Raw genomic sequence first — 25367 nt, forward strand, 5'->3', positions numbered from 1 at the left:
CCTGAGCTGTCAGTCCTACAGACACAACACTGCACTAAAGCCATAAAACAGCCAACTCCGCTTCTCACCATCACAAACCTCCTCTCAGCCTCCACTGAGCCCCAGATCTCTCCTGAGGAGGAACATCAAACACTGACTGTTATTATTCCCTCTCTCTCTCTCTCTCTCTCTCTGCCTTCCTGCTACCCACCTTTTCTCCATCTATTCCTCCCTCCTCCTCTATCTCTCTCTCTCTCTCTCTCTCTTTCCCCCTCTCCATCCCTCCCTCTCTGGTTCCACAAAAGTCGCTGAAGATGAGCAGTTCAGACAGTGAGCACTAGGAACCTGTCGGCATCAGACACCGTTACAAGGACATCTCTCCTCTCCTCTCCTCACTCAACCAGACAGCAACCAATTAGCGATCAAGTCAACCAACCAACTTACCAACCTACCCAACCAGACAGCCAGACAAGCCACCCACTGAACCAGACACCAGCCAGCCAGCTAACAGTCAACCAAGCTACACAACCAGACAGACAGCTAACCTACCCAACTAACAACTCAACCAACCAGCTACTCACCCCCCCACCCACCCAGCCACCCCCCCACCCAGCCACCCAGCCAACAGATAGCCCACCCTATGAGGAATTGAAGACATTCAACCCATGCTGCCTCGGTTGGCCAGGACATGGCTACAGCAACAGGAGACGGTCCACGTGAACTTCAGGAGAGAATTCTTGCCCAGCAAAGCAGCCGCCTTGACCACCTGCCCAGCCCCAGCCCAGGTGAGCGCCAAGCCTGCCCCTGAAGCCCTCTCCCCCGGGGGCTGCCGTAGGATGTGGAGATGGAGGGGGAGGAGAGGTGATGGCGGTGGTTCCTTGCCCTCGTCCACTTGTTTCCTGCTGTTTTTCCTGACCTGTACTGTGTCCGCCAGCTGCCTGGGTGAGCGGGATGTTGAGGGATTCCCGGTGGACCCTACAAACTGTACTCTCAGCCTTGAGAGACACACTCGCAGTTACAATCACCTTCAGGGCGATGTGAGGTGGCGGAGACTGTATTCAGCCACCAAGTACTTTCTAAAGACCGACAAAAGTGGCAAGGTGAATGGCACCCGGAAAAAAAACTGCCTGAACAGTGAGTAACCTGTATTTCATCTCCTTCCTCCTTTCATTTCCCTTCTCAATACCCAATAATATTAATAATAATCCTTGCATTTGATACAGCGCCTTATCAAGTTGTCCAGGCATCTCAAAGCGCTTCCCAGGACATACGGTAAAGTGAATTGACTGTGTAATTTGTGTGTTCTCACAGAGGGAATTCAAGCGCTCACTTCTCTCTCTCTCTCTCACTCCCAAACAGAGATAAGAAGATCGCGTTTAGATATAATAATAATCCTTGTATCTGATTTAGCTCCTTATCACATCGTCAAAGCACTTCACAGAATGTACTGTAAAGTGGAGTGACTGTGTATATTTTGTGGGCGAAACTCGGCAGCCAATTGCGCACAGCAGCGTCCCCACAAACAGCCGTGGATTGAAGTGACCAAATTGTTATTGTTTTGCAGAGATCTATAGTTTCCGATTTAAACAAAAACACGCACACAGACCCCCCCCCCCCAAAATGTGAGGATTTCAGGATCTCGGCTTCTCTCGCGAATGCTCTCTTTACGGATGTTCTGCTTTTTAAGAGCCCGCGATTCCCATCCGCTCAGCAGGTGTGTGTGCGTGCGGGTGTGTGTGTGTATATGTGTGTGTGTAAACCCCTCTATTCTCTCCTGTGTGTTAAGGATGCTTTCATAACTGTGATTGGGAGATATTGTGGTGGGGTGGGGAGGAGAGGGAGGAGGGGGCGGGGGGGTAAAAACTGCGACATTTCTTAAAACGTGTGCTAATTAGCCCAAATTGCTGGTTTTTTTTAAAACCCGTGTGCTACTTTAGCGCAAATTGCTCGGGGTCTCTTAACGGTTGAGGAGCAGTGTGTGTGAGGAGGAGGGAGATGGAGGGTGGGGGGGGGTGGAGAGAGAGAGAGAGGAAAGCCCTGCAAATTTTGCCCATTCGCAAATGTTTTTCGCGATGTGAGCTCCCAGCGGGGAGGGAGAGGGGAGCGGGGGTTGGGGGGAGCGTGGGATGGGGGTGGGGTGGGGGCAGGAACAGCAAAGCTTTTTATTGCTCCGCACCGATGGCCAATCTCACGGTGCAGATGTCAGTGAGTTAACCCTCTCGTAACCTGGCCAGATTTGTGCTCTTTGCCTCTCTTTGTGCGTAGTGTAAACCTCGCCTGCAAAGCCCCTCGGGTGCTTCACAGGTTACACTGTCAAGTGTAGTGACCGTCCGTGCATTTTGTGGGCGAAAATTGTATCGTAAATGATGGCACTTCAGCGAGCGGACAGTAAAGGTATGGAATTGGGAAGCAGACGGTGGAAGCAGAAACTGTGGTTTGTTTCAAGAACAAATGAGATAGATTTCAGTTAGAAATGAGTAGCTGGGGAGGCAGCGTGTAGTTTGGGGACACGACATGTTAAGTGACTGCCAGGCTGCTGGTGGTGAACTAGACGTACCTTAGTTTTCCTTCGCCAGCAAATTCTTATGTTCTTATAACTTGTGGCTCCTGTAGACTGTGTTGTCAGATCATCAGTGAGGCTGAGCTGAGGCTCCAACACATTCCCAGGTGCGGCTGCTCTCACTGAGTGGAATGCACTTCACATCCGCAGAATGCACTTTCAGAGCTTTCAACTTAATGGCCTTGTAAAGTGGCCAAATGGACACACCACACAGACACACACGCACACACAGATATAGGCACACAGACACACGCACACACACAGATATAGGCACACAGACACACACACACACAGATACAGGCACACAGACACACACACACACAGATACAGGCACACAGACACACACACACACAGATACAGGCACACAGACACACACAACACACAGATACAGGCACACAGACACACACACACACAGATACAGGCACACAGACACACACACACACAGATACAGGCACACAGACACACACACACAGATACAGGCACACAGACACACACGTGCACAGACACACACACACACGCACACAGATACAGGCACACAGACCCACACACACACAGATACAGGCACACAGACCCACACGCACACAGATACAGGTACACAGACACTCACACACAGCGCTTCACAAGGTGGTGATTCACCGGCAATTAGCACATTCTGTCACAGTGACTGACTTCCGTTCTGATGACTCACGGACTGAGATCAGGAATTCCTCACCGCAGAATATTCAGTCTCCGCTGGTCCCAGCCTGGCTCAACCGCTCTCTCACCGCCTCTCTCGCCGCTGAGTCAGGAGGTTGAGGGTTCAAGCCCTCGGGTCAGGACCTTGAACTCACACAGTCTAGGCTGACGCACTGGTGGGGAATTGGTGTTGTCGGAAGTGTCGGCCTTCCTGATGGGATGTTCGACCGAGGTTCTGTCTGTGTCTGCTTAGGTGGACGTTAAAGATCCCACAACCCTGTTAGAAAAGAGAAGGGAGTTTCTCTCTCTCTCTCTCTCTCCTGGTGACTGTTTGTGGGGACGTCGCTGTGCGCAATTGGCTGCCGCGTTTCACCCGCAGAATATACAGTCGCCTCACTCTACAGTATATCCCGTGAAGCGCTTTGAGACGTCTCGAAGATGTGATAAGGGGCTGCGACAAAGTCAAGGATTATTATTATTATAATCCCCCAAATAAATTGTTTGTTGGCTTCATGGCTGTGTGTGGGAGGTCACTCAGTCAACAATCAGGTTGATACTGTGATGGACAGATGAACAGTGGGGGGGGGGGGGGTTGTGGGGGAGGGAGGATGTGATCAATTAGACCGAAGGGACTGGACATTCACCAATTTGCACACAGCAAAGTCCAACAAACAGCCATGAAGCAAACGGACAGTTTATCTGGGGATTGTTGGCCAGGACACCGAGAGAGAGAGAGACCAAGAAACTCCCTTCTCTCTTCCAACAGCGCTGCGGGATCTTTAACGTCCACTTGAACAGACACAGACGTACCTTGTGAGGTGAGGACTCTCCATCCCCCCCATCCCTCACCCCCACCCTCCCACACACAGCCCTCTATCGAGGTGTCAGCTCAAAGTCCGGGACGTGAGACGTGAGCTCCGCAAACTCCTGCCTCAGAGGCGAGAGTGTGAGAGACTGAGCCAGGCTGACATTACTGATCGCTTCATTGAACGCTCTCCTATTTACTGAAGCCGGTGAAATATTGGGAGATAATTTCCCTGAAGACAATGGCCCCTTTGACGGAAGTGTCCAGTTACTGATTGTTGCCCATCTCTGCCGGTCTCAAAGGCACTGTGTTCCTGTGTCACTTGTTACTGAGAGAGAGAGAGACAGAGACAGAGAGAGAGAGACACCGAGAGGGAGACAGAGAGTCAGCACAATGCAATACAGTACGATCTTACCTTGGATTCAATAAATAATAAATAATCCCCGCATTTGATACAGCACCGACCTTACATCTCAAAGCACTCAGTGACCACTGCTGTCAACTGTAGTGACTGTGTACTTCTGTGGGCAGTTTGCGAACAGCCACAGAGAGCCATAAAGTGACTGAGCGGTTTTTATCTGGGAGGGAGGGTTGTTGGCCAGGACGCTGGGGGAGAGAAACTGACTTCACTTTTCGAGGAGCGCAATAGTGGATGTTTAACATTCACTTGGACAGCCCCCCCCCACCACACACACACCTCTGTCCCCCACAACTCCTTCCCCCACCCCACCCCCACACAGACTGGGAGCCATTCTGGACACCCATCAATACACTATTTCACTAGCCATTTGATCAACTGTAAGATACTCAGTGAGGTAATCAATACCACTGTCAAAACGATGCAAAACCGAACCTAGTCAGGACATTGAGCATCTCTGGGGAGGGGCTGTTTACCAGAATTCTCAGCAAGGGATGAAACGGTGGTCGGGAGGAGAGGAAGGGAGGGGTGAGAAGGGGTGGGGAGGGGGGGGGCGCTATTTCGAATGAAACACAAAAGCGAGGGAGGGTTGGGGGAGCTCAGCAGTGAGATTGCGATGTGCTCCATAGCTTCTCACAATCCCCCCCACATCCATCACATAAGAACATAAGGATTTGCTGACGAAATAAGCCCAACATCCATCCAGTTCACCTTCCACCATCCCGGCCATCACTTGATGTGTCATGTCCCAGACTACACACTGTGTTGTGTTGTATAATATTTCCTGACAGAAGCGTCGTGCCCGTGTTGGCTTTGACATCCCGGCATTCCGCAGTGCCAGGACCCTGTGCCCAACCGCCGCGCCCCCTCCCCATCACCCACCCGCCCGGAATGTCTCGCCGAAACGCTGATGCCTTTCCCTCTGGGAGCGCGGTATCCATTACCCCCGATGAGAGGTAATTTGAACTCGAGTATCCGAGGGTTTTACATTGTTAATGCTGTCCTGTCCCGCGGGGGATTGTAATGAGGTCCGAGGTTCTGCCCACTCTGAGCTCCTCACTCACTCCGCAAATTACCATCAGGCAAACATCAATATCTGCTGAGCTCAAGTTCCACCCGGTCTCAGCCCCCAGACCATTCCCTTCTTCAAATTTAAGTAAATTTGTCCTTAAGTCGGTCATTCGCCTCTCGGTCATCAAGGTTGTGGGTTTAATAATCATAATAATAATAATAATCATAATCCTTGCATTTGATAACAGCGCCTGCAAAATACACAGTCACTACACTTCACAGTAGAGGCGCCTATTAAGTGCTTTGGGACAGTGGTCCTCATGACGTGAAAAGGGGTCAAATACAAGGATTGTTGTTGTTGTTGTCAGTTTGGACGAGACATTAAACCGAGGCTGTCTACGTGGATTCATAAGCCTTAAACCAGGTGGAATTTAAGACCTTCTGCTTCGACTGTGTGTAAGAGTTGAATGTGACGGGGCGAGAGGTGGGGGGGGGGAGGGCGTGCGTGAGGGTAGGGGGGTGCGCGGAGGTTTGGGGGGAAGGGGAAATGGTGGGGGGGGACCGGGAAGTGGGGGAGGGAAGGAAAGCAATCCAATGGCACTAATACTCTCCTTCAGGATGTAACAACATCCGATCTGATCAGGAAGAGCGAGCACTCGAGCCGGGCGATCAATAACAGCTCAGACACTGGTTGCCTCTCAGCCTCTCAGACGCTGACACCCAGTGAAACACACACCTTCCCGTCACAGTCCAGCTTCTCCTGAGCAGACTTTTTTCGGGATGAGGTTTGGCTTTAAGGCGCTGGCTGTTTCGGGGAAGTAGTTATTAGATGTAAAACTAGTCATAAGACCCCAATGCCCCCCCATCCCGTTCTCCCCCACCGCCCGCCCCCCACAGCCCCCTCCCCTCCTGGTCTGAAATCGACTCTGCTGTGAAGTTTGTGACAGAAAACGGTCTTTTGACAAAACTTTGTACCGGTTTCCACGGGACCGGCAGAGATGGGCTGTGTTTTGGAAACCTCTCAACCCAACCAGATACCAAGTGAGACGGGTGTCGTTTTCTCAGTCGATTCAATGACTTCTGTAGCAAAGTGTCTTTCCTCACCTTCCCTTCTTGTTAGTAACCCCTTCATTTCTCTCCCCCCCTCTCCCGCCCCTGACCCCACGGTCATTGTCAAAGTCACTGTGTGATCAGCCAACAAGCCATGTGTGTCTGAAGAGAGAGAGTGAGAGCGAGAGAGATGGGAACGAGTGATAGATAGGGAGAGAGAGAGGGGAGTGGGGGGGGGGGCAAATGGGGCAAGAAAGTCTGAGGGAGAAATATAGAGTGAGGGAGACAGAGAAAAAGAGAGAAAGAAAGGGTAAGAATCCCTTCAACCCAAAAAAATACTAATAAAAAAATTATAATGTGGTCACGTAATCCACGGCTGTTTGTGGGGACGTCGCTGGGCGCAATTGGCTGCCGCGTTTCGCCCACAAAATACACAGTCACTACACTTTACAGCGTATCCCGTGAAGCGCTTTGAGACATCTCGACGACGTGATAAGGCGCCGGGTCAAATGCAAGGATTATTATTATATTATTATCTCCTCTCCCCTCCACTGCCCATCTCTCCCCCATCTTTGCAAGTCATTCAGATGAGCCGTTAAACCGAGTTCCCTGTCTCCCCGCGTACCTGTTCAGGTGGACGTTAGAGATCTCTCCCCTGGCGCTAACCGAGAAAAGACGGGGATCAAATGGGCCAAAGGGTCATCTTGACCCCGAACCCCTCTCGCGATTGTCGTCATGAACTGGTGATGGTGGGGTGAATAGACGTCTAGAAGTGTCAGATGATGCCTGGCACGGTGGGGTGCTGTCTGCTGTCTGTTTTGTGTGGGTGTGTGTGTGGGTGTGTGTGTGAGGGGCTCAGTGACAAGAGCCCAGGATCATCCCACTGTCTGGCTGTATGTGTGTGAGTGTGAGATGGAGCAAGGACCATCCCACTCTGTGTGTGTGTGTGTGAGTGTGTATATTGCGTGTGTGTATTGTGTATGAGTGTGTATATTGTGTGTGTGTGTGTATTTGGAGATTGTTCAGGTTAATCAGCAGTGACAGTGGAGACTAGTGAGAGCTTTAGAAAGGGAAGAGTTAGGGGAAGGAGCCCAGCATTTGCTTTTACACCTCGCAGATCGATTCAGATTTATCAGCCCAGATAGTCTCTATTTCAGATCAATTTCCCCCCTCTCCCCCTCCCCCTCTGCAGACTAGAGGGGGGATTCATATCACTAAAAGGTAGCTGTGAGGCCAATCTCTATACTCAGCTTTATCTGAATTGACCCACTGTTCAAAGATAGAGAAAGAGTAGATTAGGTTTTTTTTAAAAAAAAGCCCCTTTGTTCTGAGAGAAAGAGAAATGAAAGAGTGAGCGATGACGGTTTCTTTTTCGCTCTGTCCTGGTAAAGAGACATTCCTTTCATTCTATCTGATCTCGACTCATCATCGCTCTGCAGGGAATGGGTTCTCAGCCAATACCAGGCTTGGGCGACGGGAGGCGAGATACAGCAATAATAATAGTAATAATAATAATAATCGCTGTATATGTCCCGGCGTTGAGAACGTCTCTGAAAGCTCTTCGCAGCGTATACTGTAAAGGGAATTCACTGGGTGCTTATCGGGTGAAACGCGGCAGCCAATTCCCACAAACGTTTGTGGATCGAGTGACTCGCCTCGCAAGCGAGAGGACCCGGGTTCGATTCCCGGCCGAGCCAGGGCCAAACCTTGGGCAAGTTTCCTTACACACACAGACACCTCTGTTTACCCAGCAGTCAGCAAGAACCCGGTTGTTAGTCAGTTAGTGGATCGCTTTCCGGGGGCGACAAAAAAAACATTTGGTCACTCAATCTACCACTGTTTGTGGGGCATCGCTGTGCGCAATTGGGCTGCCGTGTTTCGCCCACAAAATACACATTCAATTCACTTTACAGTCTATCCTGTGAAGCACTTTGAGACGTCTCGAAGACGCGATAAGGCGCTGTGTCAAATGCCAGGATTAATATTAACCAAAAGTAAACATCTGGTCTGACAATTAACCGACTTAAATTTCCAACCTGAACATGTCTATGTGCGCTCAGACATGTCGCTGGATGGATGTTGTCTGATGGAAGTGACCCATCAAAAGGCTGTAAATATGCCACAGCGTGGGAAATAAGAGGGAAATGGCTTAATTATCAGGACACTAATGAGGTGAGATGAGAATACAAGGCAAAAAGCCTGGAGCTAAGGCCACAGCAACCCTGAGAGACAGCATTCAACTCCAACTCCATCTCACACCTTCCACCACTTGCTTTTCAACCTGAGTTACGTTTTACATCCAAGAACATACTGCTCAGCCCCAGAGGCAAGGAGAGAGAGAGAGAGAGAGAGAGAGCTGAGGTTGCCCACCTCACAGCCCCACTAGCCCACGCATTAGCCTGCAACACCATCTGCTGAGTTTGCTTTTAGATGGAAGCACGAGGAAAGCACAGGGAAATGAAGCCCCCCCAATCCAGCCCCCTGCAGACGTAACATGACCTGTCACTATCGCAGGGTATAGGCAAGGACTGAAATGGGCAGTGAGGGGAGAGTGCGGGCAACGAGCAGGGCAACTGGGCAAGGGAGGGAGGGAGGGAGGGAGGGAGGACTGTGGGATGGAGTTCCAGAGAGCGGGGGTGAGGGGACAGAATATTATTGTCAATATTATTATCATTATTAATTAGCAATATAGCAATTCCATGATATCACTCACTCACTCCCACACACTCACTTTCACACACACACACTCACTCACTCCCACACACTCACTCTCATACATACTCACACACACACACACAACAACAACTTACATTTATATAGTGCCCTTCATTAGCGAGCTGGCGCCCCAGATACCCTGATATCACTCACTCACACACACACACACAGAGTCAAACACACACGCTCACAGAGGCATTCACTCACACAGCCACTCATACACACACTCACACACACAGTCACTCATACACACACTCACACACACAGTCACTCATACACACACTCACTCACACAGCCACTCATACACACACTCACACACAGTTCACTCATACACACACTCACTCACACAGTCACTCATACACACACTCACACACAGTTCACTCATACACACACTCACTCACACAGTCACTCATACACACACTCACTCACACAGTCACTCATACACACAATCACTCACTCACACAGTCATAAACACACACACACACACAGTCTCTCACACACACAGTCTCTCACACACAGTCTCTCACACACAGTCTCTCACACACACACACAGTCACTCACACACTCACACACACACAATGCCTCGCACTGGGTTTGAAAGCTGGAATTCAATCTTTTGACATTCACAACTGATCAAGGTTCATTCTCTCTCGTTTGGAACATCATCTGAACCTTCCATTGAATTACAGCCTTGCAACTCATTGCCAGCTATCCATCACTCTGCAGATCTGGAGTCCAGCGGCACAAGTAGACTCGCACAGAATAACCCTTTCATTTAAGACGGGTCCTGTCCCCTTTTCAAAGTCCCCCCCACCCCGACCCCCCACCCTTTGTGTCCTGTAACATTCCCAGAAATTAGATCTCCAGATCTCTGTGCTAAAATAATAATAATAATTCTTGCATTCGATAAGGCGCCTTATCACGTCTTCGAGACGTCTCAAAGCGCTTCACGGGATGCACTGTAAAGTGTAGTGACTGTGTGTTTTGTGGGCGAAAGGTGGCAGCCGATTGGGCCCGGCGACGTCCCCACAAACAGCCGTGGATTACGTGACCACATTATAATTTTTTTATTAGTATTTTTGGGGTTGAAGGGATTTCAAAACCCTTTCTTTCTCTCTTTTTCTCTGTCTCCCTCACTCTATATTTCTCCCTCAGACTTTCTTGCCCCATTTCCCCCCCACTCCCCTCTCTCTCTCCCTATCTATCACTCGTTCCCATCTCTCTCGCTCTCACTCTCTCTCTTCAGACACACATGGCTTGTTGGCTGATCACACAGTGACTTTGACAATGACCGTGGGGTCGGGGGCGGGAGAGGGGGGGAGAGAAATGAAGTGCAGACCCTCAGACAGGGTGGGGTGGGGCGCGGAGTGGGGGTGAGGGGGAGGCGATGGACGAGGAGAGAAAGAATTAGTAACAAATTCTAAAGAGGGGGGAAAGGCCGTCGGGAGGAAATCAGATTTGTCGCTCGGATCCTTTGATCAGCCGTGTGGCCACAACGCCCTGACGCAGACCAGAAGCTGTCAGTCTCCTGTCTGTCACTGAGCCGCGGCGAGAGCGGTGGGCGGGGGGATGGGGGGGGGGGGGATTGGGGGGATGGGGGAGATCAGAGACACATGTCACCCCACACACTGAGGCCGTCCGTCACGCCGGCTCGCCCCGCTGTGCGGTGCTTTGGTTAGAGAGAGAGAGAAAGAAAATAAAGCGACGCATACATTAACCCAGTAAGTCAAGCGTTCTCGCCCAATGTCTCTGCCTCTCTCGCTCTCTCTCTCTCTCTCCGTTGCTGTTCATTTGACCCTTTGCAGCCGCGCACTTATCTGATTAACCCCCTCACCCCCGACTCCCGCCCCCCCCCCCCTCCGCACTGACTGACAACACACACAGCACATCACTTGCTGAGTCACTCAACAATGTCACTTCTAAGAGCGTCCCCGACCACTTCACCCCTTTAAACACTCGCTGAACTCTTACCGTGGAGCGCTTGACGATGTGATGAGCCGCTACGTTCAAGTGCAAAGGGTTGTTGTTATTATTTATTATTGTTATTTATTATTATAATAACTCTGTGCCGTTTCAAGATGTCGAATAACAATCCTTACTTTCGGTAACTCGCCGGGAAGTGGGTGGTGTGGGGGGGGGAACGTCCCAGAGGGCTTCACGGGAATGTACCGCAGGGTGTAGTGACTGTGCGTATGGGTGGGCACGGGTTTATATCTAAAGCTAGAGAGAGAGAGAGAGAGAAATATATCCCAGTTTGTTGCTGAACGCGGGAAATTGATCCTTGACGGAGACGAGGAGAGCTCAGAGCTGCGGCGTGTGGAGCCTAAAAAACACACGGAACCTACTGTTCCTTAATGTGCCTCACGTGAGCTGTGAGGTAAGGCTGAGCGGTGGGTGTGGGTGGGGGGGGGGGGGGGGGGCGGGTGAGCGGGGGGTCAGTAGGTATTTATAACCCGGCAGACAGCTTCCCAGCAGTTCAGGAGCTGCTCAGGCGTGAGCGAGGCTGAGGTTTAACCCAGAGACGAACGGAAGCCAACGCACTCATGTGTGACTTTGCGTCAGAGCTTGTGCCAAAGTCTGTGCTAAGAAGGATGTTAACCCCCACCACTGTCTCTCTGTCTCTATCTCTATCCACCCCCCACCTCCACACACCCTCTGCCCTCCGGGGTTTCTGCCAGCTCAGCATTCCGGGGCAGGTGACAGAGACGAGGCTGTTTACTAATCATATTAATAATAATACTAATAATACTAATAATAAGCCTCGCATTTGATACAGCGCCTGATCACGTCTTCGAGACGTCTCAAAGCGCTTCACAGGATACACTGTAAAGTGTTTCGCGGGTGAAACGCAGCAGCCAATTGTCCCACAATCAGTGGTGGATTGAGTGACCAATTTATTATTATTTATTTTATACTTTTGGAGGGATTATTATCCCCGGAAAAGCGATCCACCGATCGCCTGACAATCGGGGTCCGACTCACTCACTCACTCACTGCTCGTAAACAGAGGAGTGTGTGTGTGTGTGTGTGTGTGTGGAGTAAGGAAACTTGCCCAACATTTTGCCGTGTCCGGGAATCAAACCCGGGTCCTCTCGCTTGCCACTGGATTCCACAGAGGAGGGAGGGAGGGAGGGAGGGAAGGTAGGAGAGGAGTGAGGGTGTGGGTGGGTGGTGGGGGGGGAGAGAACACAGAGGGAGAGTTTTGCAGCCACATATATGAATAACATTGAATCTGTCTCGGGGAGTTTGACAGGAATCCAATTTCACGGTTCAGGGGACGGAGTGTAAAGAAACCTCTTAGACTTTTGTCTTCACGGTTTACGACATGAAACGAAACTTCAGAAAAGAGGGGAAAAGGGAATTAATAATTTCTGGAGTGTGTAACTTTCACTGAGAGACACACATCTCGAAATGCGTCTAACAAGGCATTCGCTAAGAACACCCCAACCCCCACCCCACCAACTCCAACCCCCTCTCCCCATCGTCTCCAACCATCCTCCCCCCACCCCCCCCCGACCCCGCCCCGGTTAAGAATTAAAGAATAATAAAAATAAATAATAATTCGGTCCCTCAATCCACTGTTTGTGGGGACGCTGCTGTGTGCAATTGGCTGCTGGGTTTCGCCCCCAAAATATACAGTCACTGCACTTCACACTTTGAGACGTCTCGAAGACGTTGATAAGGCACTGCATCAAATGCCAGGATTATTATTATTAAGAATTATAGATTTCGCTCTTAAGATTAACACATGGCGCAAATTAGGAGCCTGGGAGCCCGATCCAGGAATCACTCCAACTTCTATCCCAATTATCTCGCACTCAAGTGGGCAACTCAAGAGTCAAATGGTCACAGATGTCATCTCCAGCTCAGTGCCTCTCAGACGGAAATCAGACATCCCGCTTTTGTTTTGATGGGTTTCTCTCTCTTTAACGGTTCAATGGGTTGAGTTAGCAACTCCAGTCTACACACTCCTGATTTCCCCACTCTCCTCCCCCCCGCCCCCCCCCCCCCCCCCCCCACCGTCCTCCCGCCCGCACGCAGCCTAGCGTTACTGAGCAAAATGGGGCTTAGGCAGATTTCAGCAAAGTCCGGCCTTTTCGAATGAAACGTTAAAAGCCGAGCTCACTGTCTGCCTGTCCTCAAACAACATTAAACATTTCCCACGATAAAGAGAAGGGACTCCCCCCTTCCCCCACCCACCCACCCACCCCCCTCTCTCTCTCTCATGTCCTGACAACAACCCTCCCCCTCAGATAAAATTTGTCGCTCACTTCCCAGCTGTTCGTGGACACATCGCTGTGTGCAAATTGGGTGCCACTCTCGCCCACAAAATTGACAGTCACTACACTTTGCAGTGAATCGCATTGACATGTGTTTCCCCCCCCCCACCCACCCCCGACGTAAAAGGTGCCGTGTCAGATGTGTTGCTCTAGTTATTATTAATAATCATGTAAGGGACAGGGTATTGCACAGACATGGGTCGCTTTATTATAAAAATAAATAATTCTGGGATTTGCCAGGAATTCTAATATCCCTTTAAAAATGTTTAAGTTTTCCATCTCCCCTGCCACCCCCCCCCCCCCACCAGTCTCCCCCACACCCCATCACCACACTGTCCGGCCGATGCTCACGAAGTAGTTTTAAGATTTCCAAATACATTTCCTTTAATAAATTACTCTCAACTGCTCAGTAACAGGAGGAAAAACAGTGCTTTGCTTGGGATGGTGTGGGGTTGGGGGGGGGGGGGGGGGAACGAGAGGGGGGGGGGAAACTGAGGTAAGTGGGGGGGTGAGAAATGAGGAGTGGGGGCCCACAATCTCTTTGTCAGTGTGAGTCGAGGCTTCAGAACTTCCTACGGACTTTGAAATGAAACATGTTCGAAAAATAAGAGTGTGTGTGTGTGTGTATGGGGGGGGGGGGGTGGGAGGGGGATTTTCTTTGGCTGAAAGCAACACAAGTCCTTATGGAGAGAGAGGGGGGGGGGGGGCTTGGTATAAGATCAATCAAGCATTTCTGACCTGATGAGTTGACAGGTCCTTTTGTCTGAAGTACAATAATGTGTGGTCTATAGAATAAAGCTCTCATAAGGCTCCTTTTCTGGATTGCTAAGCACTCACCTGAGAGTTGCCTTTCACAATAGAGCCCAGTTATATTCAACGAGAGGACAACAAAAAAATAGCGAGTAGAGGGAGGGAGGGAGGGAGAGAAAGGCTTATTAATTGTACAGATTAAAGGGACGTTTCCCAAAGACTCTTAAAAAGCTTGGCTTAAGCTTTTCCTGTTCTCTCCTCCTTTACCACACTCCCCCAGGCAGGTCCACTCTCTCTCTCTCGCTCTCGTTCAACGTTGTATGGGAATCCATCAAATCCCCCTCCCACCCCCCTCCCCCCCCACCCCACACACACACACACACACACACGCCTCCCGCTGACTGACATACCTTTACAATTATTGCACAGTTTGCCCGGTTATAAATGGAAAGAGAGAGAGGGCGGTGGGGGGTGGAGGGGGGAGAGAGGAGAGAGAGAGAGAGAGGGGGGGTTGGTGGGGGGAGAGGAGAGAAAGAGAGGATGGGGTGGGGGGGGGTGCAGGAGAGAGGGAGGGAGAGAGAGAGAGGAGGGGGCGAAACGGCTTCTAAGACATCTTTTCAAGTTGACTGCATTGGTGGCTAATGACTGTGACTCTGGCACCTTTGATCTGCCCTCTGTTCGCCCACATGTTGGCCACACAGAGGTACCTTTCCGTTTCACAAGCCTTTTCTCACCCGGACCCTGCAATGCTGATCTGTCACAGTTAAATGTGGATAAAAGCCTCTCTCCGTGTCTCCCTCCCCTCCCCGTCTTGGGTTTTTCCCGGGGTGGGAGTGGATGGTCGGGCGAGCAAGCGAGCCGGGCGGGTTGGGTGGGGAGGGGTGGGTGGGGGTTGGTGGGAGGGGGAAGGGGGTCAAGGAGCGGAAAAGAGACCTGAAAATCCCCTCGTTCGTGACCCTTTCTTGACAAGAAAAATAATAAATAATAATTTGGTGACTCCATCACTCACTCCATCCACGACTGTTTGTGGGACGTCGCTGGGCGCAATTGGCTGCCTTGGTTTCGCCCACGAACACGCAGTCACTCCACTTTACAGTATATATTTCTGTGAAGCGCTTTGAGACGTCTCAACGACCTGATGAAGGGCTGCATCAAATGCCAGGATTATTATTATTATTATTATCACTGAAATTTGGCGAATCGTTGACTTCAAAACTAATAATAGTTGTCGCATTATCACGTCGTCGTTCCTACTTACTGTCCGGGTAAACAGAGGTGTGTGTGTGTGTCTCACTGTGTGTGTGTGTGTGTGTGTGTGTGTGGCATAAGGAAAATTGCCTAAGGTTTCACTCTGACCTGACCCGCCCGGGAATCGAACCCGGGTCCTCTGGCTTGTGGAGGCGAGGGCTCTAACCACTACACTCCGGGGACACTACAAATTCTTGCAAGTGCCCAAAATTCTCCATATATAAAGAAAGAGGAGTAAATAACCGAGTAAATACAGTGGAGGCAGGAATTTCTCCCCCGAAAGATTACAGATGGAGCAAGACTCAACTCGCAGCGGGAAGCAGCCTGTGTAAAGGCGCTATTCACACCTCACCACACAGTGACTCTGGGACGCTGTATAATGGCGATGGCGTGTCCTCACCTCCTCCAGGTGACAGCCCTCTGGCTTGTTTTCATGTGGGTTTCTCATTCGTATAATAAAAAAAAATCCCTCTTATCATTTTTTCCATGCACAATGCGAGTGATTCCCACCGGGGAATGCTTTTAAGTGCAAAACAGCCTGAAGTCTTGAGAACTCAAACCTCAAATCCCCCCTCCCCTGCCCACTCCACACCCAAACACTGGAGTCCTGTAGCTCAGCGGTTACAGCGCTCGCCTGGCAAGCCAGAGGACCCGGGTTCGATTCCCGGGTGGGTCAGGTCAGAGCGAAACCTTAGGCAAGTTTCCTTACTCCACACACACACACACTATACACACGCGCCTCTGTTTACCAGCAGTGAGTAGGAACCTGGTTGTTAATCGATTGGTGGATTGCTTTCCGAGTGGTAACAATTCCTTCACAAAAATAATTTAGTCACTTCAATCCACGGCTATTTGCGGGGGACGCTGCTGTGCGCAATTGGTTGCCGTGATTCGCCCACAAACTATACAGTCGATTCACTTTACAGTGTATCCCGTGAAGCGCTTTGAGACGTCTCGAAGACGTGATGAGGCGCTGTATCAGATGCGAGGATTCTTACATTATTAATATTTAATAAATCCAGACTGGCTGAGTTAACAGGTGGGGATGTTTGTGGCTGTTGTTTTTCAGGTATCATGGAGATCCGCTCAGTCAGTGTGGGAGTCGTTGCGATCAAAGCCGTTCACACCGGCTTCTATTTGGCGATGAACAAGAAAGGGAAACTCTACGGCACTGTAAGTCTCCTTATTAATAACAATATTATTAATAATAACAATAATAGAATAATCCTTGCTGTTGATATAACAACAACTTGCATTTGTATAAGTGGGGAAGCTTCCCAGAGAGAGTAACCCATGTGATAGCACCTCACTACGCCATTTAAGTGCTCCGAGATGCTGCCCCGCGAAAAGGGAGCTATACAAGTGCAAGTTGTTGTTGTTATAGTGGGGATGTCTCAATCCACGACTGTTTGTGGGGACGCTGCTGTGCGCAATCAGCTGCCGCGTTTCACCCACAGAATATACAGTCACTACACTTTAAGGTGAAGCCCTTTGAGACGTCTCGAAGACGAGATCAGGCGCTGCATCAGATGCCGGGATTACTATCATCAACAATATAAGAATTTGGGAGATGGGGATAAGGATGGTGGCAAAGTGAGGAGGGGAGACAGCAGGGGGTTTAGACGTTGCCATGACTGGTTAGGATCCAGTCTCTCTCTGAGCCGAGGAGAGGAAACACAACTCCGCAGTCACTGTCTGGGCTGTTATTTGGCTTAAATAATATACCTGACTTTCGTGGGTTTATTTTCTTTGGCTCAGCTACAGGACAATGGGATCTGCCTCTCAGTGATCACATCATTTATTTACCGAGTTTCCGACCGGCGTTTACAATGAGGCTTTCTTTTCCGAGCTCCACACTCGGCCCCCCAGGTCTAACCTGGATGTTGACACCGACAACCACACCAGCCAATTCCACCCAATAACCCGCAACAGCATGAAATATACAGGGCCAGCCATCACTCCCCCAACCCCACACGCTCCAGTCTGTCACTTACAGAGAGTTTACACCCAGCGCGGTTCCACTCAGCAGGCTCTGGCGTCCCCCCCCCACCCACCATCACTCCACCATCGGTGGTCCTGCCTTCAGCCTCTCTGCCCACCCCCACCAACCCTCCATCCCACTGTCCCTCCGCCTCTCTCCCTCCCTCCCTTCCTTCAAGACGCTCCTCTTCGACCAACTGCGCCTTCGGTCATCCTTCTACCCCCACCCTCACCGCCCTCCGCCCCCTCCTGATCCCAACCCCCAGCTCGGGTCCAAACCCCTGACTGTGCAGGACTTTGGGATGTGAAGGTAAATGTAATGTGGTGGTGGTGTTGTTTCCCTCGGCAGCTCTGGCAGTTGGGATGGTTGGGGAAAGGGAAACCACACCAGTTTAATGCATTTACAGCTGCGACATTAAAACAAAATCACAGCCATAATCCTCGCCTGTGACACAATGCCCGGAACGTGTAAACAACATGCTTACACCGTGTCTGTCACGTCGGGAGGACGTGCCAAGGCGCTGGATAGTCAGGGGTTTGGACCTGAGCTGGAGGTTGGATCAGGAGGGGCCGGAGGGCGGGGAGGGTGGGGGTAGGAGGGTGACCGAAGGCACAGTTGGTTGAAGAGGAGGATCTTGAGACGTGCCTTGAAGGAGGCATTTCATTGGGGATGGTTTCCCTCCCCCCCCCCCTCAACCCCCACACAACTGCTCGGATGTCCCTGTGTTTGATGGCAGCTGTTGTTGGAGACGATGCCCTTTTGGAATCTGTAAAGCTGAGGCTGATAGTGTTGCGATGTGATTCCTGATCCCTCTAATCCCAGTTTTACAGCAATGCCCAGCCCACACCTCACCCCACAGCTCTGTCCCTGCACTTTGCTCAGGTGACGGAGTCAGCGACTCGATTGATTGGCGCGAGCTTCCAAGATCATTATCGGTGACTTGCCCAGCCCGGGGGAAGGAGTGGTGGGTGGTGGTGGTGGGAGGGGGGGGGGGGGTGTGTGGGGGGGGTGTGTGGCCAGCACAGCCCATACACAGCGAGAGGAGGGGGCTTCTCACTCTCACGCGAGAGGATTTATTTGCCAGTGGTTGGCAGTGGGCACTGGGTTGAGATGACATAAAAGATACCAATAAGAAATGAGTCTTGAATGAGGTGAGGTGAATGGGGGCAATTGTTGGGGAGGAATGGAGACTACAATTAAGTGACCTGGCCCCGGGGTGGGGGGGGGGGTGATAAATATCAATTGCAATTTTCAGTTGATACACCCCCCCCCACCCTCCTCCCCACCACCACTCTCCACCCACAGACTCCATGCAGCCCTTCCCAGGTGCCCCAGATATCACAAGAGATAGAAGATTGGACAGAGAGAGAGAGGGGGATAGGGGGGTCAGAGAAGGAGGGGAGAGAGAGAGAGAGAGAGAGAAGAGGGGGAACCATCCAGGTAACTAACCATAGACAGTGAACCTGGGCTCCTGAAGGTAGGGCGCCCCCTGCTGGGCAAACATCAAGCTGCACCATCAATTGTCTCTCAGTTCTGGTGGGAGCACCTTGGGGTGGGGGCAGTGGGGGGGGGTGTTAGCTGGGGTGGGGGGGGGGTAGCTGGGTGTCTGATACGGCGAAACCCACAAACTCGTGGGTCCAAAAATAAAAGGATACACTGTAAAGTGCGGTGACTGTAGATTTCGTGGGCGAAACAAAGCAGAGAACTGCCCACAGCAGCGACCCACAAGCAGTCGTGGATCGAGTGGCCAAATTTTTATTTTCTGAAGGGATCATTACCTCCGGAAACCGATCCCCCAATCAATCGACTAACAAGCGGATTCCTACTTACCGCTCGGTAAATAGAGGCGCGCGTCTGTGTGTCTGCGTGTGTGTGTCTGTGTCTGTGGGTGTGTGTCTGTGTGTGGCGTAAGGAAACTTGCCTAAGGTTTGGCCCTGACCTGACCTGCCCGGGAATCGAACCCGGGTCCTCTCGCTCGCTTGCCAGGCGAGGGGTCTAACCCCTGAGCTACGGGGACACCACAAACTGATGGGGAGATGAGCTCTCACTGTGTGTGTCTATCTCTCCACAGGAGGAATACAACCACAACTGTAAGTTCAAGGAGAGGATCGAGGAGAACGGCTACAACACCTATGCTTCGCTCAAGTGGAAGCACAAAGGCCGTCAGATGTTCGTGTCGCTGAACGGGAAGGGGACACCGCGTCGGGGGCACAAGACCAGGAGAAAACATCTGTCGGCGCATTTCCTGCCCATGATGGTCCCATAGACACTGCTGTGCTGCGAGAACCCGGCCCCCAGGCTGCACCCCCCACCCCCACACACTCCTCCCACATACACACACACCTCGGACAAAGAGAGAATCTGAGAATATGCACGTTCCTCGCCCCCCCACCTCAGCCCTCTCCCCCTTAACCCCTACACACTTCCCCCCCACCGCCCCCCGCGTGATGTGAGGTGGAAAGAGAGACATCGCTCTCCTCCTGGACTATTTTCCCTGGTGTCGGCTTCATGTGGCTTTGTCAAAGCCGGACGGACACATTTTCAAGGACTCTGTCTGTGTGTGTGTGTGGGGGGGGTCTGTGTATTTGTGTGTATGTGGATCTGTGTGTGTGTGTGGGGGGTCTGTGGGAAAGACAGAGCCAGAGAGAGGTGCAAAGCTAACCTGGTGTATATGTTATTTGTCCCCCATTTCCCTATGTTCCTGCCTCCTCCAACCCCACCCACCCCCCCCCCACCCCCACCTACCCACCCCCATTAAAATGAACGGGGCTCAGTCCTGGGAGGTGAAATAATGGGGCAATAATGGAGGGGAAGGGAACGGAACAAAGACTCGAGAGAAACGGAAGAGAAGTGGGAAAAGGGGGGAAAGTGAGAATGTTTTTTGCAGAGGGGGAGAGGGAGGGGATGAGGGGACTGATAGGGATGGGGGGGGGTAGAGAGAGAGAGAAAGAGATGGTGTATGGCTCTCGCAGGAACATTGACACTTGCAGTGAGAGACAAGCGAAGGGAGGGGGGAAATGAGGTGAAATCTCAAGACCAAAGTTCTGAACTGAGAGGGTGGGGGTGAGGCGGGGGGGGGGCGGGGTAGGGGTGGGGGGTTGCGGCAGGCAGGTGGTGGTGGGGGGGGGGTGGCGTGGGGAGGGAGAACAAGGCTCTTAAAGGGAGAAAGACTGTATTTGCAATTTGCACCAGTTTCGAAGAGAGCTTCTAACGTACAGGACGGAATCTCACAGGAATTTATTCCAACTCCCGCCATGTCTGAGACGTGCACTAATCAGCTGGCTCTCCGGGGGGTGGGGGGGGGGTCCACTCTCCAGGGGGGGAAACCCCAATCCCCATTCACTCTCCTGGTTAATGTGCTGGGGCTTGAGGTGGGGGGGGGGGGGGGGGTTGTGTCAGGCTTTGACGCATTGTGTTGTAAAAAAAAATGGTCATATTTATGCAATTATAAATGACGCTGTTTATTCCTAGGTCTTAACTTAACCCCCACTTCCACCCCCCACCCCACCCCCCCACCCCCCGTTCCTCCCCTTCCCCCCAAAGGAAAAACCTGCAATCAAACATAACGTTGTGTGTGAATGCTTTGGAACACTGTTTTTGGGGGGGGGGGGTGTGGGGGAAACTTTCTCCTGAACTCCCCCTGATCCTCTCTCTCCCTCCACCCCCACCCCCCGAACCTTGTGAAAAGCCCCCACTTCCCTGTAAACAATAATAACTCAATAAAGTTTCGTTCTTTCCTAGAAAGTAAATCTCACGAGTGGCCACACAGCCCCAGAGTAAAGTCACTGAAGTTTACAGTAAAATCCTGTGAAGCGCTCGGAGGGACACATACACACACATACGCATATACACACACTTGCACATACCCCTTCACAGATACAAACACAGACGTGCACACATATACACACCGATTGACACACACACGCATGGACAAAGACATAAAGACACACACACACAGACAGACAGACAAGTCAGACAGACACCCACACACAGACAGACAAGACAAACAGACTCACAGCCAGACACACACACACACACACACACAGACACACAGACAGACAGACAGACAGACAGACAGACATTTGCATGTGTCACAGTGATGGTTTGACAGAGTTACTGAAGGCAAAAAGGAATGGGATTAACGGCATCTTTTGGAAACGAGTTGTGAAATCTCAAATAAGAAACGAGATGTGCAGGAAATACCATCTCACAATGTTGCGTGGGTTTATCTGACCACCCCCCACCCCACCCACCCCCTTTATCTCTTCCCCACCCCCAACCAGCCACCATCTAGATGGTGACTGTCTCGCTGTGTTTTTTGGTGCTAGTTTAACGAGAGAGACATATGCCATCCTCAAGACAAGAAAAAAACCTGCTTCCAGGCGGTGGGTTGGAAGCAGATGAAAGACAACGCTTTTGATCTCTGCAGTTTAACAAACCCCCCCCCCCAACTCCCCTCGCTCCCCCCCTCCCCGCCCCAATCTCAGTCCAGCAACCGAACACATAAACCAGCGATTGCTGGGGTCAGACCAGAGTAAACCACATTCCCTCTGTCACACAGAGCCAAAACCCACCACCTTGTCAGTCACTTGCACAAGTCGTGTCCCAACCTCTATCCTGTTCCCTGAGGCGCAGGACCTCTGGCTGGTGAGGCGAATGCTCTAAACACTAAAGCTACAGGACTCCACGAGTGGACAACAAACCTTTACGAACCATTCGACGACGACAACTACAACAACTTGCCTTTATTTTGCGTTCCTTCACGTCGGGAGGACGTCCCCAGGGCGCTGAAATGGTTAATTGGATGGTTAATTACAAGGCGGGAACATCGCTTCCGCCCCTCACCCCACCCCCAATTAATGACAGTCGCTGATTTTCGTGGTTGGTTCTGATTCCCACCCCCACCGCCCCCACTCCCCTAAATGTCACAATCCTTGATAGAAGGAGCTCTGAAGGGAGGGTCGGGGGGGAGGGGGTGGTGGTGGGTGGGTGGGTGAGGGGGGGGCAAAGTGGCTTCAGACCTAAAGAGGCTGGAGAGAGTGACAAGACATTCACCAATTTAATTCCCTTCCCATCGTTTGCACAAAACGCCAGCCTGAAAATCCCCCTTTAATAGTCTGCAGTGGTTCCTGCTTCTGAAAGCACCAGGTCCTCAGGATTAGGCATGTTTTTGTCTGTATATAAAACTTTCTATGGTACTTTGTGAACAAATCTTTAAGGCTCATGAGAATAAAATGCCCCCCCCACCCTCACAGCCGCCCCCTCCTCCCCCCACCCGCCCACCCCCACAGCCCTCCCCACCACCGCACACAAACGTACAGCGAAAAAGAGACGGAGACACACAGAGGGAGACTGAGAGGCACAGTGAAAGAAAGAGAGACCGAGCGAAAGAGACAGAGCAAGAGAGAGACACAGACAGACAAACAGACAGAGAGAGAAAGAGACAGAGGGAAGCTGAGAGGGCAAATCAGAGAGACAGAGACAGAGAGCGAGAGACAGAGAGTGACAAAGAGAAATATAGCGAGCGAGTGTGAAGGGCCTGAGCTTGTGTTCAGCTCCCGATCACTGAAATCTCCTTTCAACTCCAATGTTTTGATTGTGGTCAATCAATCTCCCATTCACTGGGACAAAGGTAGCATTGGTTACCTGCCCGGCACAGACAGTCAGCCTGCATGGCACACCGTGCCCCCCCCAACCCCCCACCCCTCACTCTCCCCTCTCCCCCTGATCATCACGCTAACCACCACCACCACCACAACAACAACATACCCCTGATGTGTGTGCTCAAAGCACCATCGCACGTGTGTTCAGTGCGACACACTAAACGCAGCTTGCACGGGATGATCCGCTGATATGGTACAGGCGTGGGAACTGGACACACTTACAGACACCAACACGTTTCTGGTCTTACCCACTCCCCGTTCTGTTTGGTGCCTGGGTGGGTGGGTGGGTGGGCGGGCAGGCGGGTGGGTGGGTGGGCGGGAGGGCAGGCGGGTGGGTGGGTGGGCAGGTGGGCAGGCGGGGAACGTGTCTGACACACAAGGAAACCCGTCACTGTTGCTTAAAGTGTCTCCAAAACCCGACCGAGAACTCCAGGCCTCCCGCCCACACATGGAAATCCCAGAGATAGATTGACGGAATGGAATGGAATTCTCTCTCTCTCTCCCCTTCTCCCTGGGGGTGTGGGGTTGGGGGGGGTGGGGTGGGGTGTGCACCCTGCTTAACCTAAATTCTCTCCCAATCCGATGCTCTCGACCCCATATAAGAGAAGACTCTCTGTTTTTACTCAGAGGCGAGTGCGCCACCACACTGAACCAGGCTGACATCAAGATGGCGGTGGGGAGGAGCGGGGTGGGGGGGGGGGAGAGAGAAAGAGAGAGAGCGAGCGAGAGAAAGAGAGCGAGAGAGAGAGGGGGGAAAATTCCTCGCTTGAGTGATTCAACCTGGAAAATCAAGATACCTTTAATTACAGTTGACAGATTGACTGAGTGAGGAACAAGGACACTTCAGCGGCTGATCAAGCAAATACTCCCCGTCCAAAACCTGTCAAAGAGCAAATAATCCGACCACGAACAAGTCCAGAAACCCAGAGCTTTCATATCAGTGAATCAATCTATTGTGTGTGTGTGTGTGGGGTGGGGGGGGGGGTGGGGGAGGAGGAGAGGAGTGGGGGGGGATTTCTTTTGTGTGGTTTTGTGTTTTTTTATACAAGAAACATTAATTTTTCTTTCTCAGTAAACGAGTTTGGTTACAAACATTAAAGAGAGAGAGAGAGAGGGTGGGGGGTGGGGGTCAAGGGTGGGGGGCCTTCCTGCAATCCAAATGCCCCACCATATCATATGCCAACATCATTACCCACACTCTCTCTTGTTCTGTTTTTTTCTTTTTTTTCTTTCTTTCTCCTTTATCTCTCTCCCTCCTTTGTATCTCTCCCATCTTCGTCTCCCTCCCACTTCCCCCCTCCCTCTCTCCCCTCTTTTCCTCTCTGTCTCACTCCTCTTTTCTCTTTCTCTGCTTCTCTCTCTTCCCACCCACCCACCCACCCAGTCGCTCCACCTTCCTATGTTGTGACGAAGCAATTTAGGCACAGCAATGTCCTACCCTCACACTCACACACTCACACACATATGCTCATACATACACACGCTCACACACACCCACTCACTCACACACACGCTCACACACACGCGCGCGCACACACATCAAAGTTAACAACGTTAGACACTGGAGATATTAGAAAATGTATAAACTTTTACCTTGTGTCCATCCACTCCGGAGTCTCTCTCTCTTTCTCTCTCTGTGCCCTGGGAGAGGGATGGGGGGGGAATGGAGGTGATTGGAACCGTCGTTGGCTGTCAGAGCAGTGCTGGTGCTGCGGGTTGAGGTGTGAGAGGGCAGGTTTAACCACTTCACGTTCATATTAAACGACAGCACACGATAGATACACTCACACGCGCACACATGTACAGCATATGCACACACGTGAACTCACGCGCGCACACGGGTAGAGCATATGCATAAATACGCACGCACGCACACACACGCACAATATATAGCACAATATGTGGACTACGCACTATAGCAATAATAATAATCCTTGCATTCGACACAGCGCCTTATCAAGTTGTTGAGACGTCTCGAAGCGCTTCGCAGGATATACTGTAACGTGCGGTGACTGTGTATTTTGTGGGCGAAACGCGGCAGCCGATTGCGCCCGGCGACGTCCCCACAAACAAACAGCCGGGGAGCGAGCGACCAATTTTTCTCTGGGGGATTGCCGGCCAGGGGACAGCGGGACCGAGAGAGAAACTCCCTCCTCTTTACCAACAGGTCCGCAGGATCTTTAACATCAGCTTAGACGTGTGGGGCTTGAACCCACAACCTCGACCCAGAGG

General features: G+C 51.5%; 1 protein-coding gene across 1 annotated transcript; it reads left to right on the plus strand.

Annotated features, from left to right (window-relative positions):
- The first annotated feature begins 806 nt into the window (after positions 1-806).
- On the plus strand, positions 807-19832 carry fgf22 (fibroblast growth factor 22). The gene is made up of 3 exons (XM_042342607.1): positions 807-1113; positions 16561-16664; positions 19544-19832. Exons 1-3 carry the CDS (start codon positions 816-818, stop codon positions 19736-19738), a joined length of 597 nt encoding a protein of 198 aa, XP_042198541.1. The 5' UTR covers positions 807-815; the 3' UTR covers positions 19739-19832.
- The last annotated feature ends 5535 nt before the right edge of the window (positions 19833-25367 follow it).

This window comes from Callorhinchus milii, unplaced genomic scaffold (assembly GCF_018977255.1).
Source record: "Callorhinchus milii isolate IMCB2004 unplaced genomic scaffold, IMCB_Cmil_1.0 Scaffold21, whole genome shotgun sequence".
NCBI classification, from domain to species: Eukaryota; Metazoa; Chordata; class Chondrichthyes; order Chimaeriformes; family Callorhinchidae; genus Callorhinchus; species Callorhinchus milii.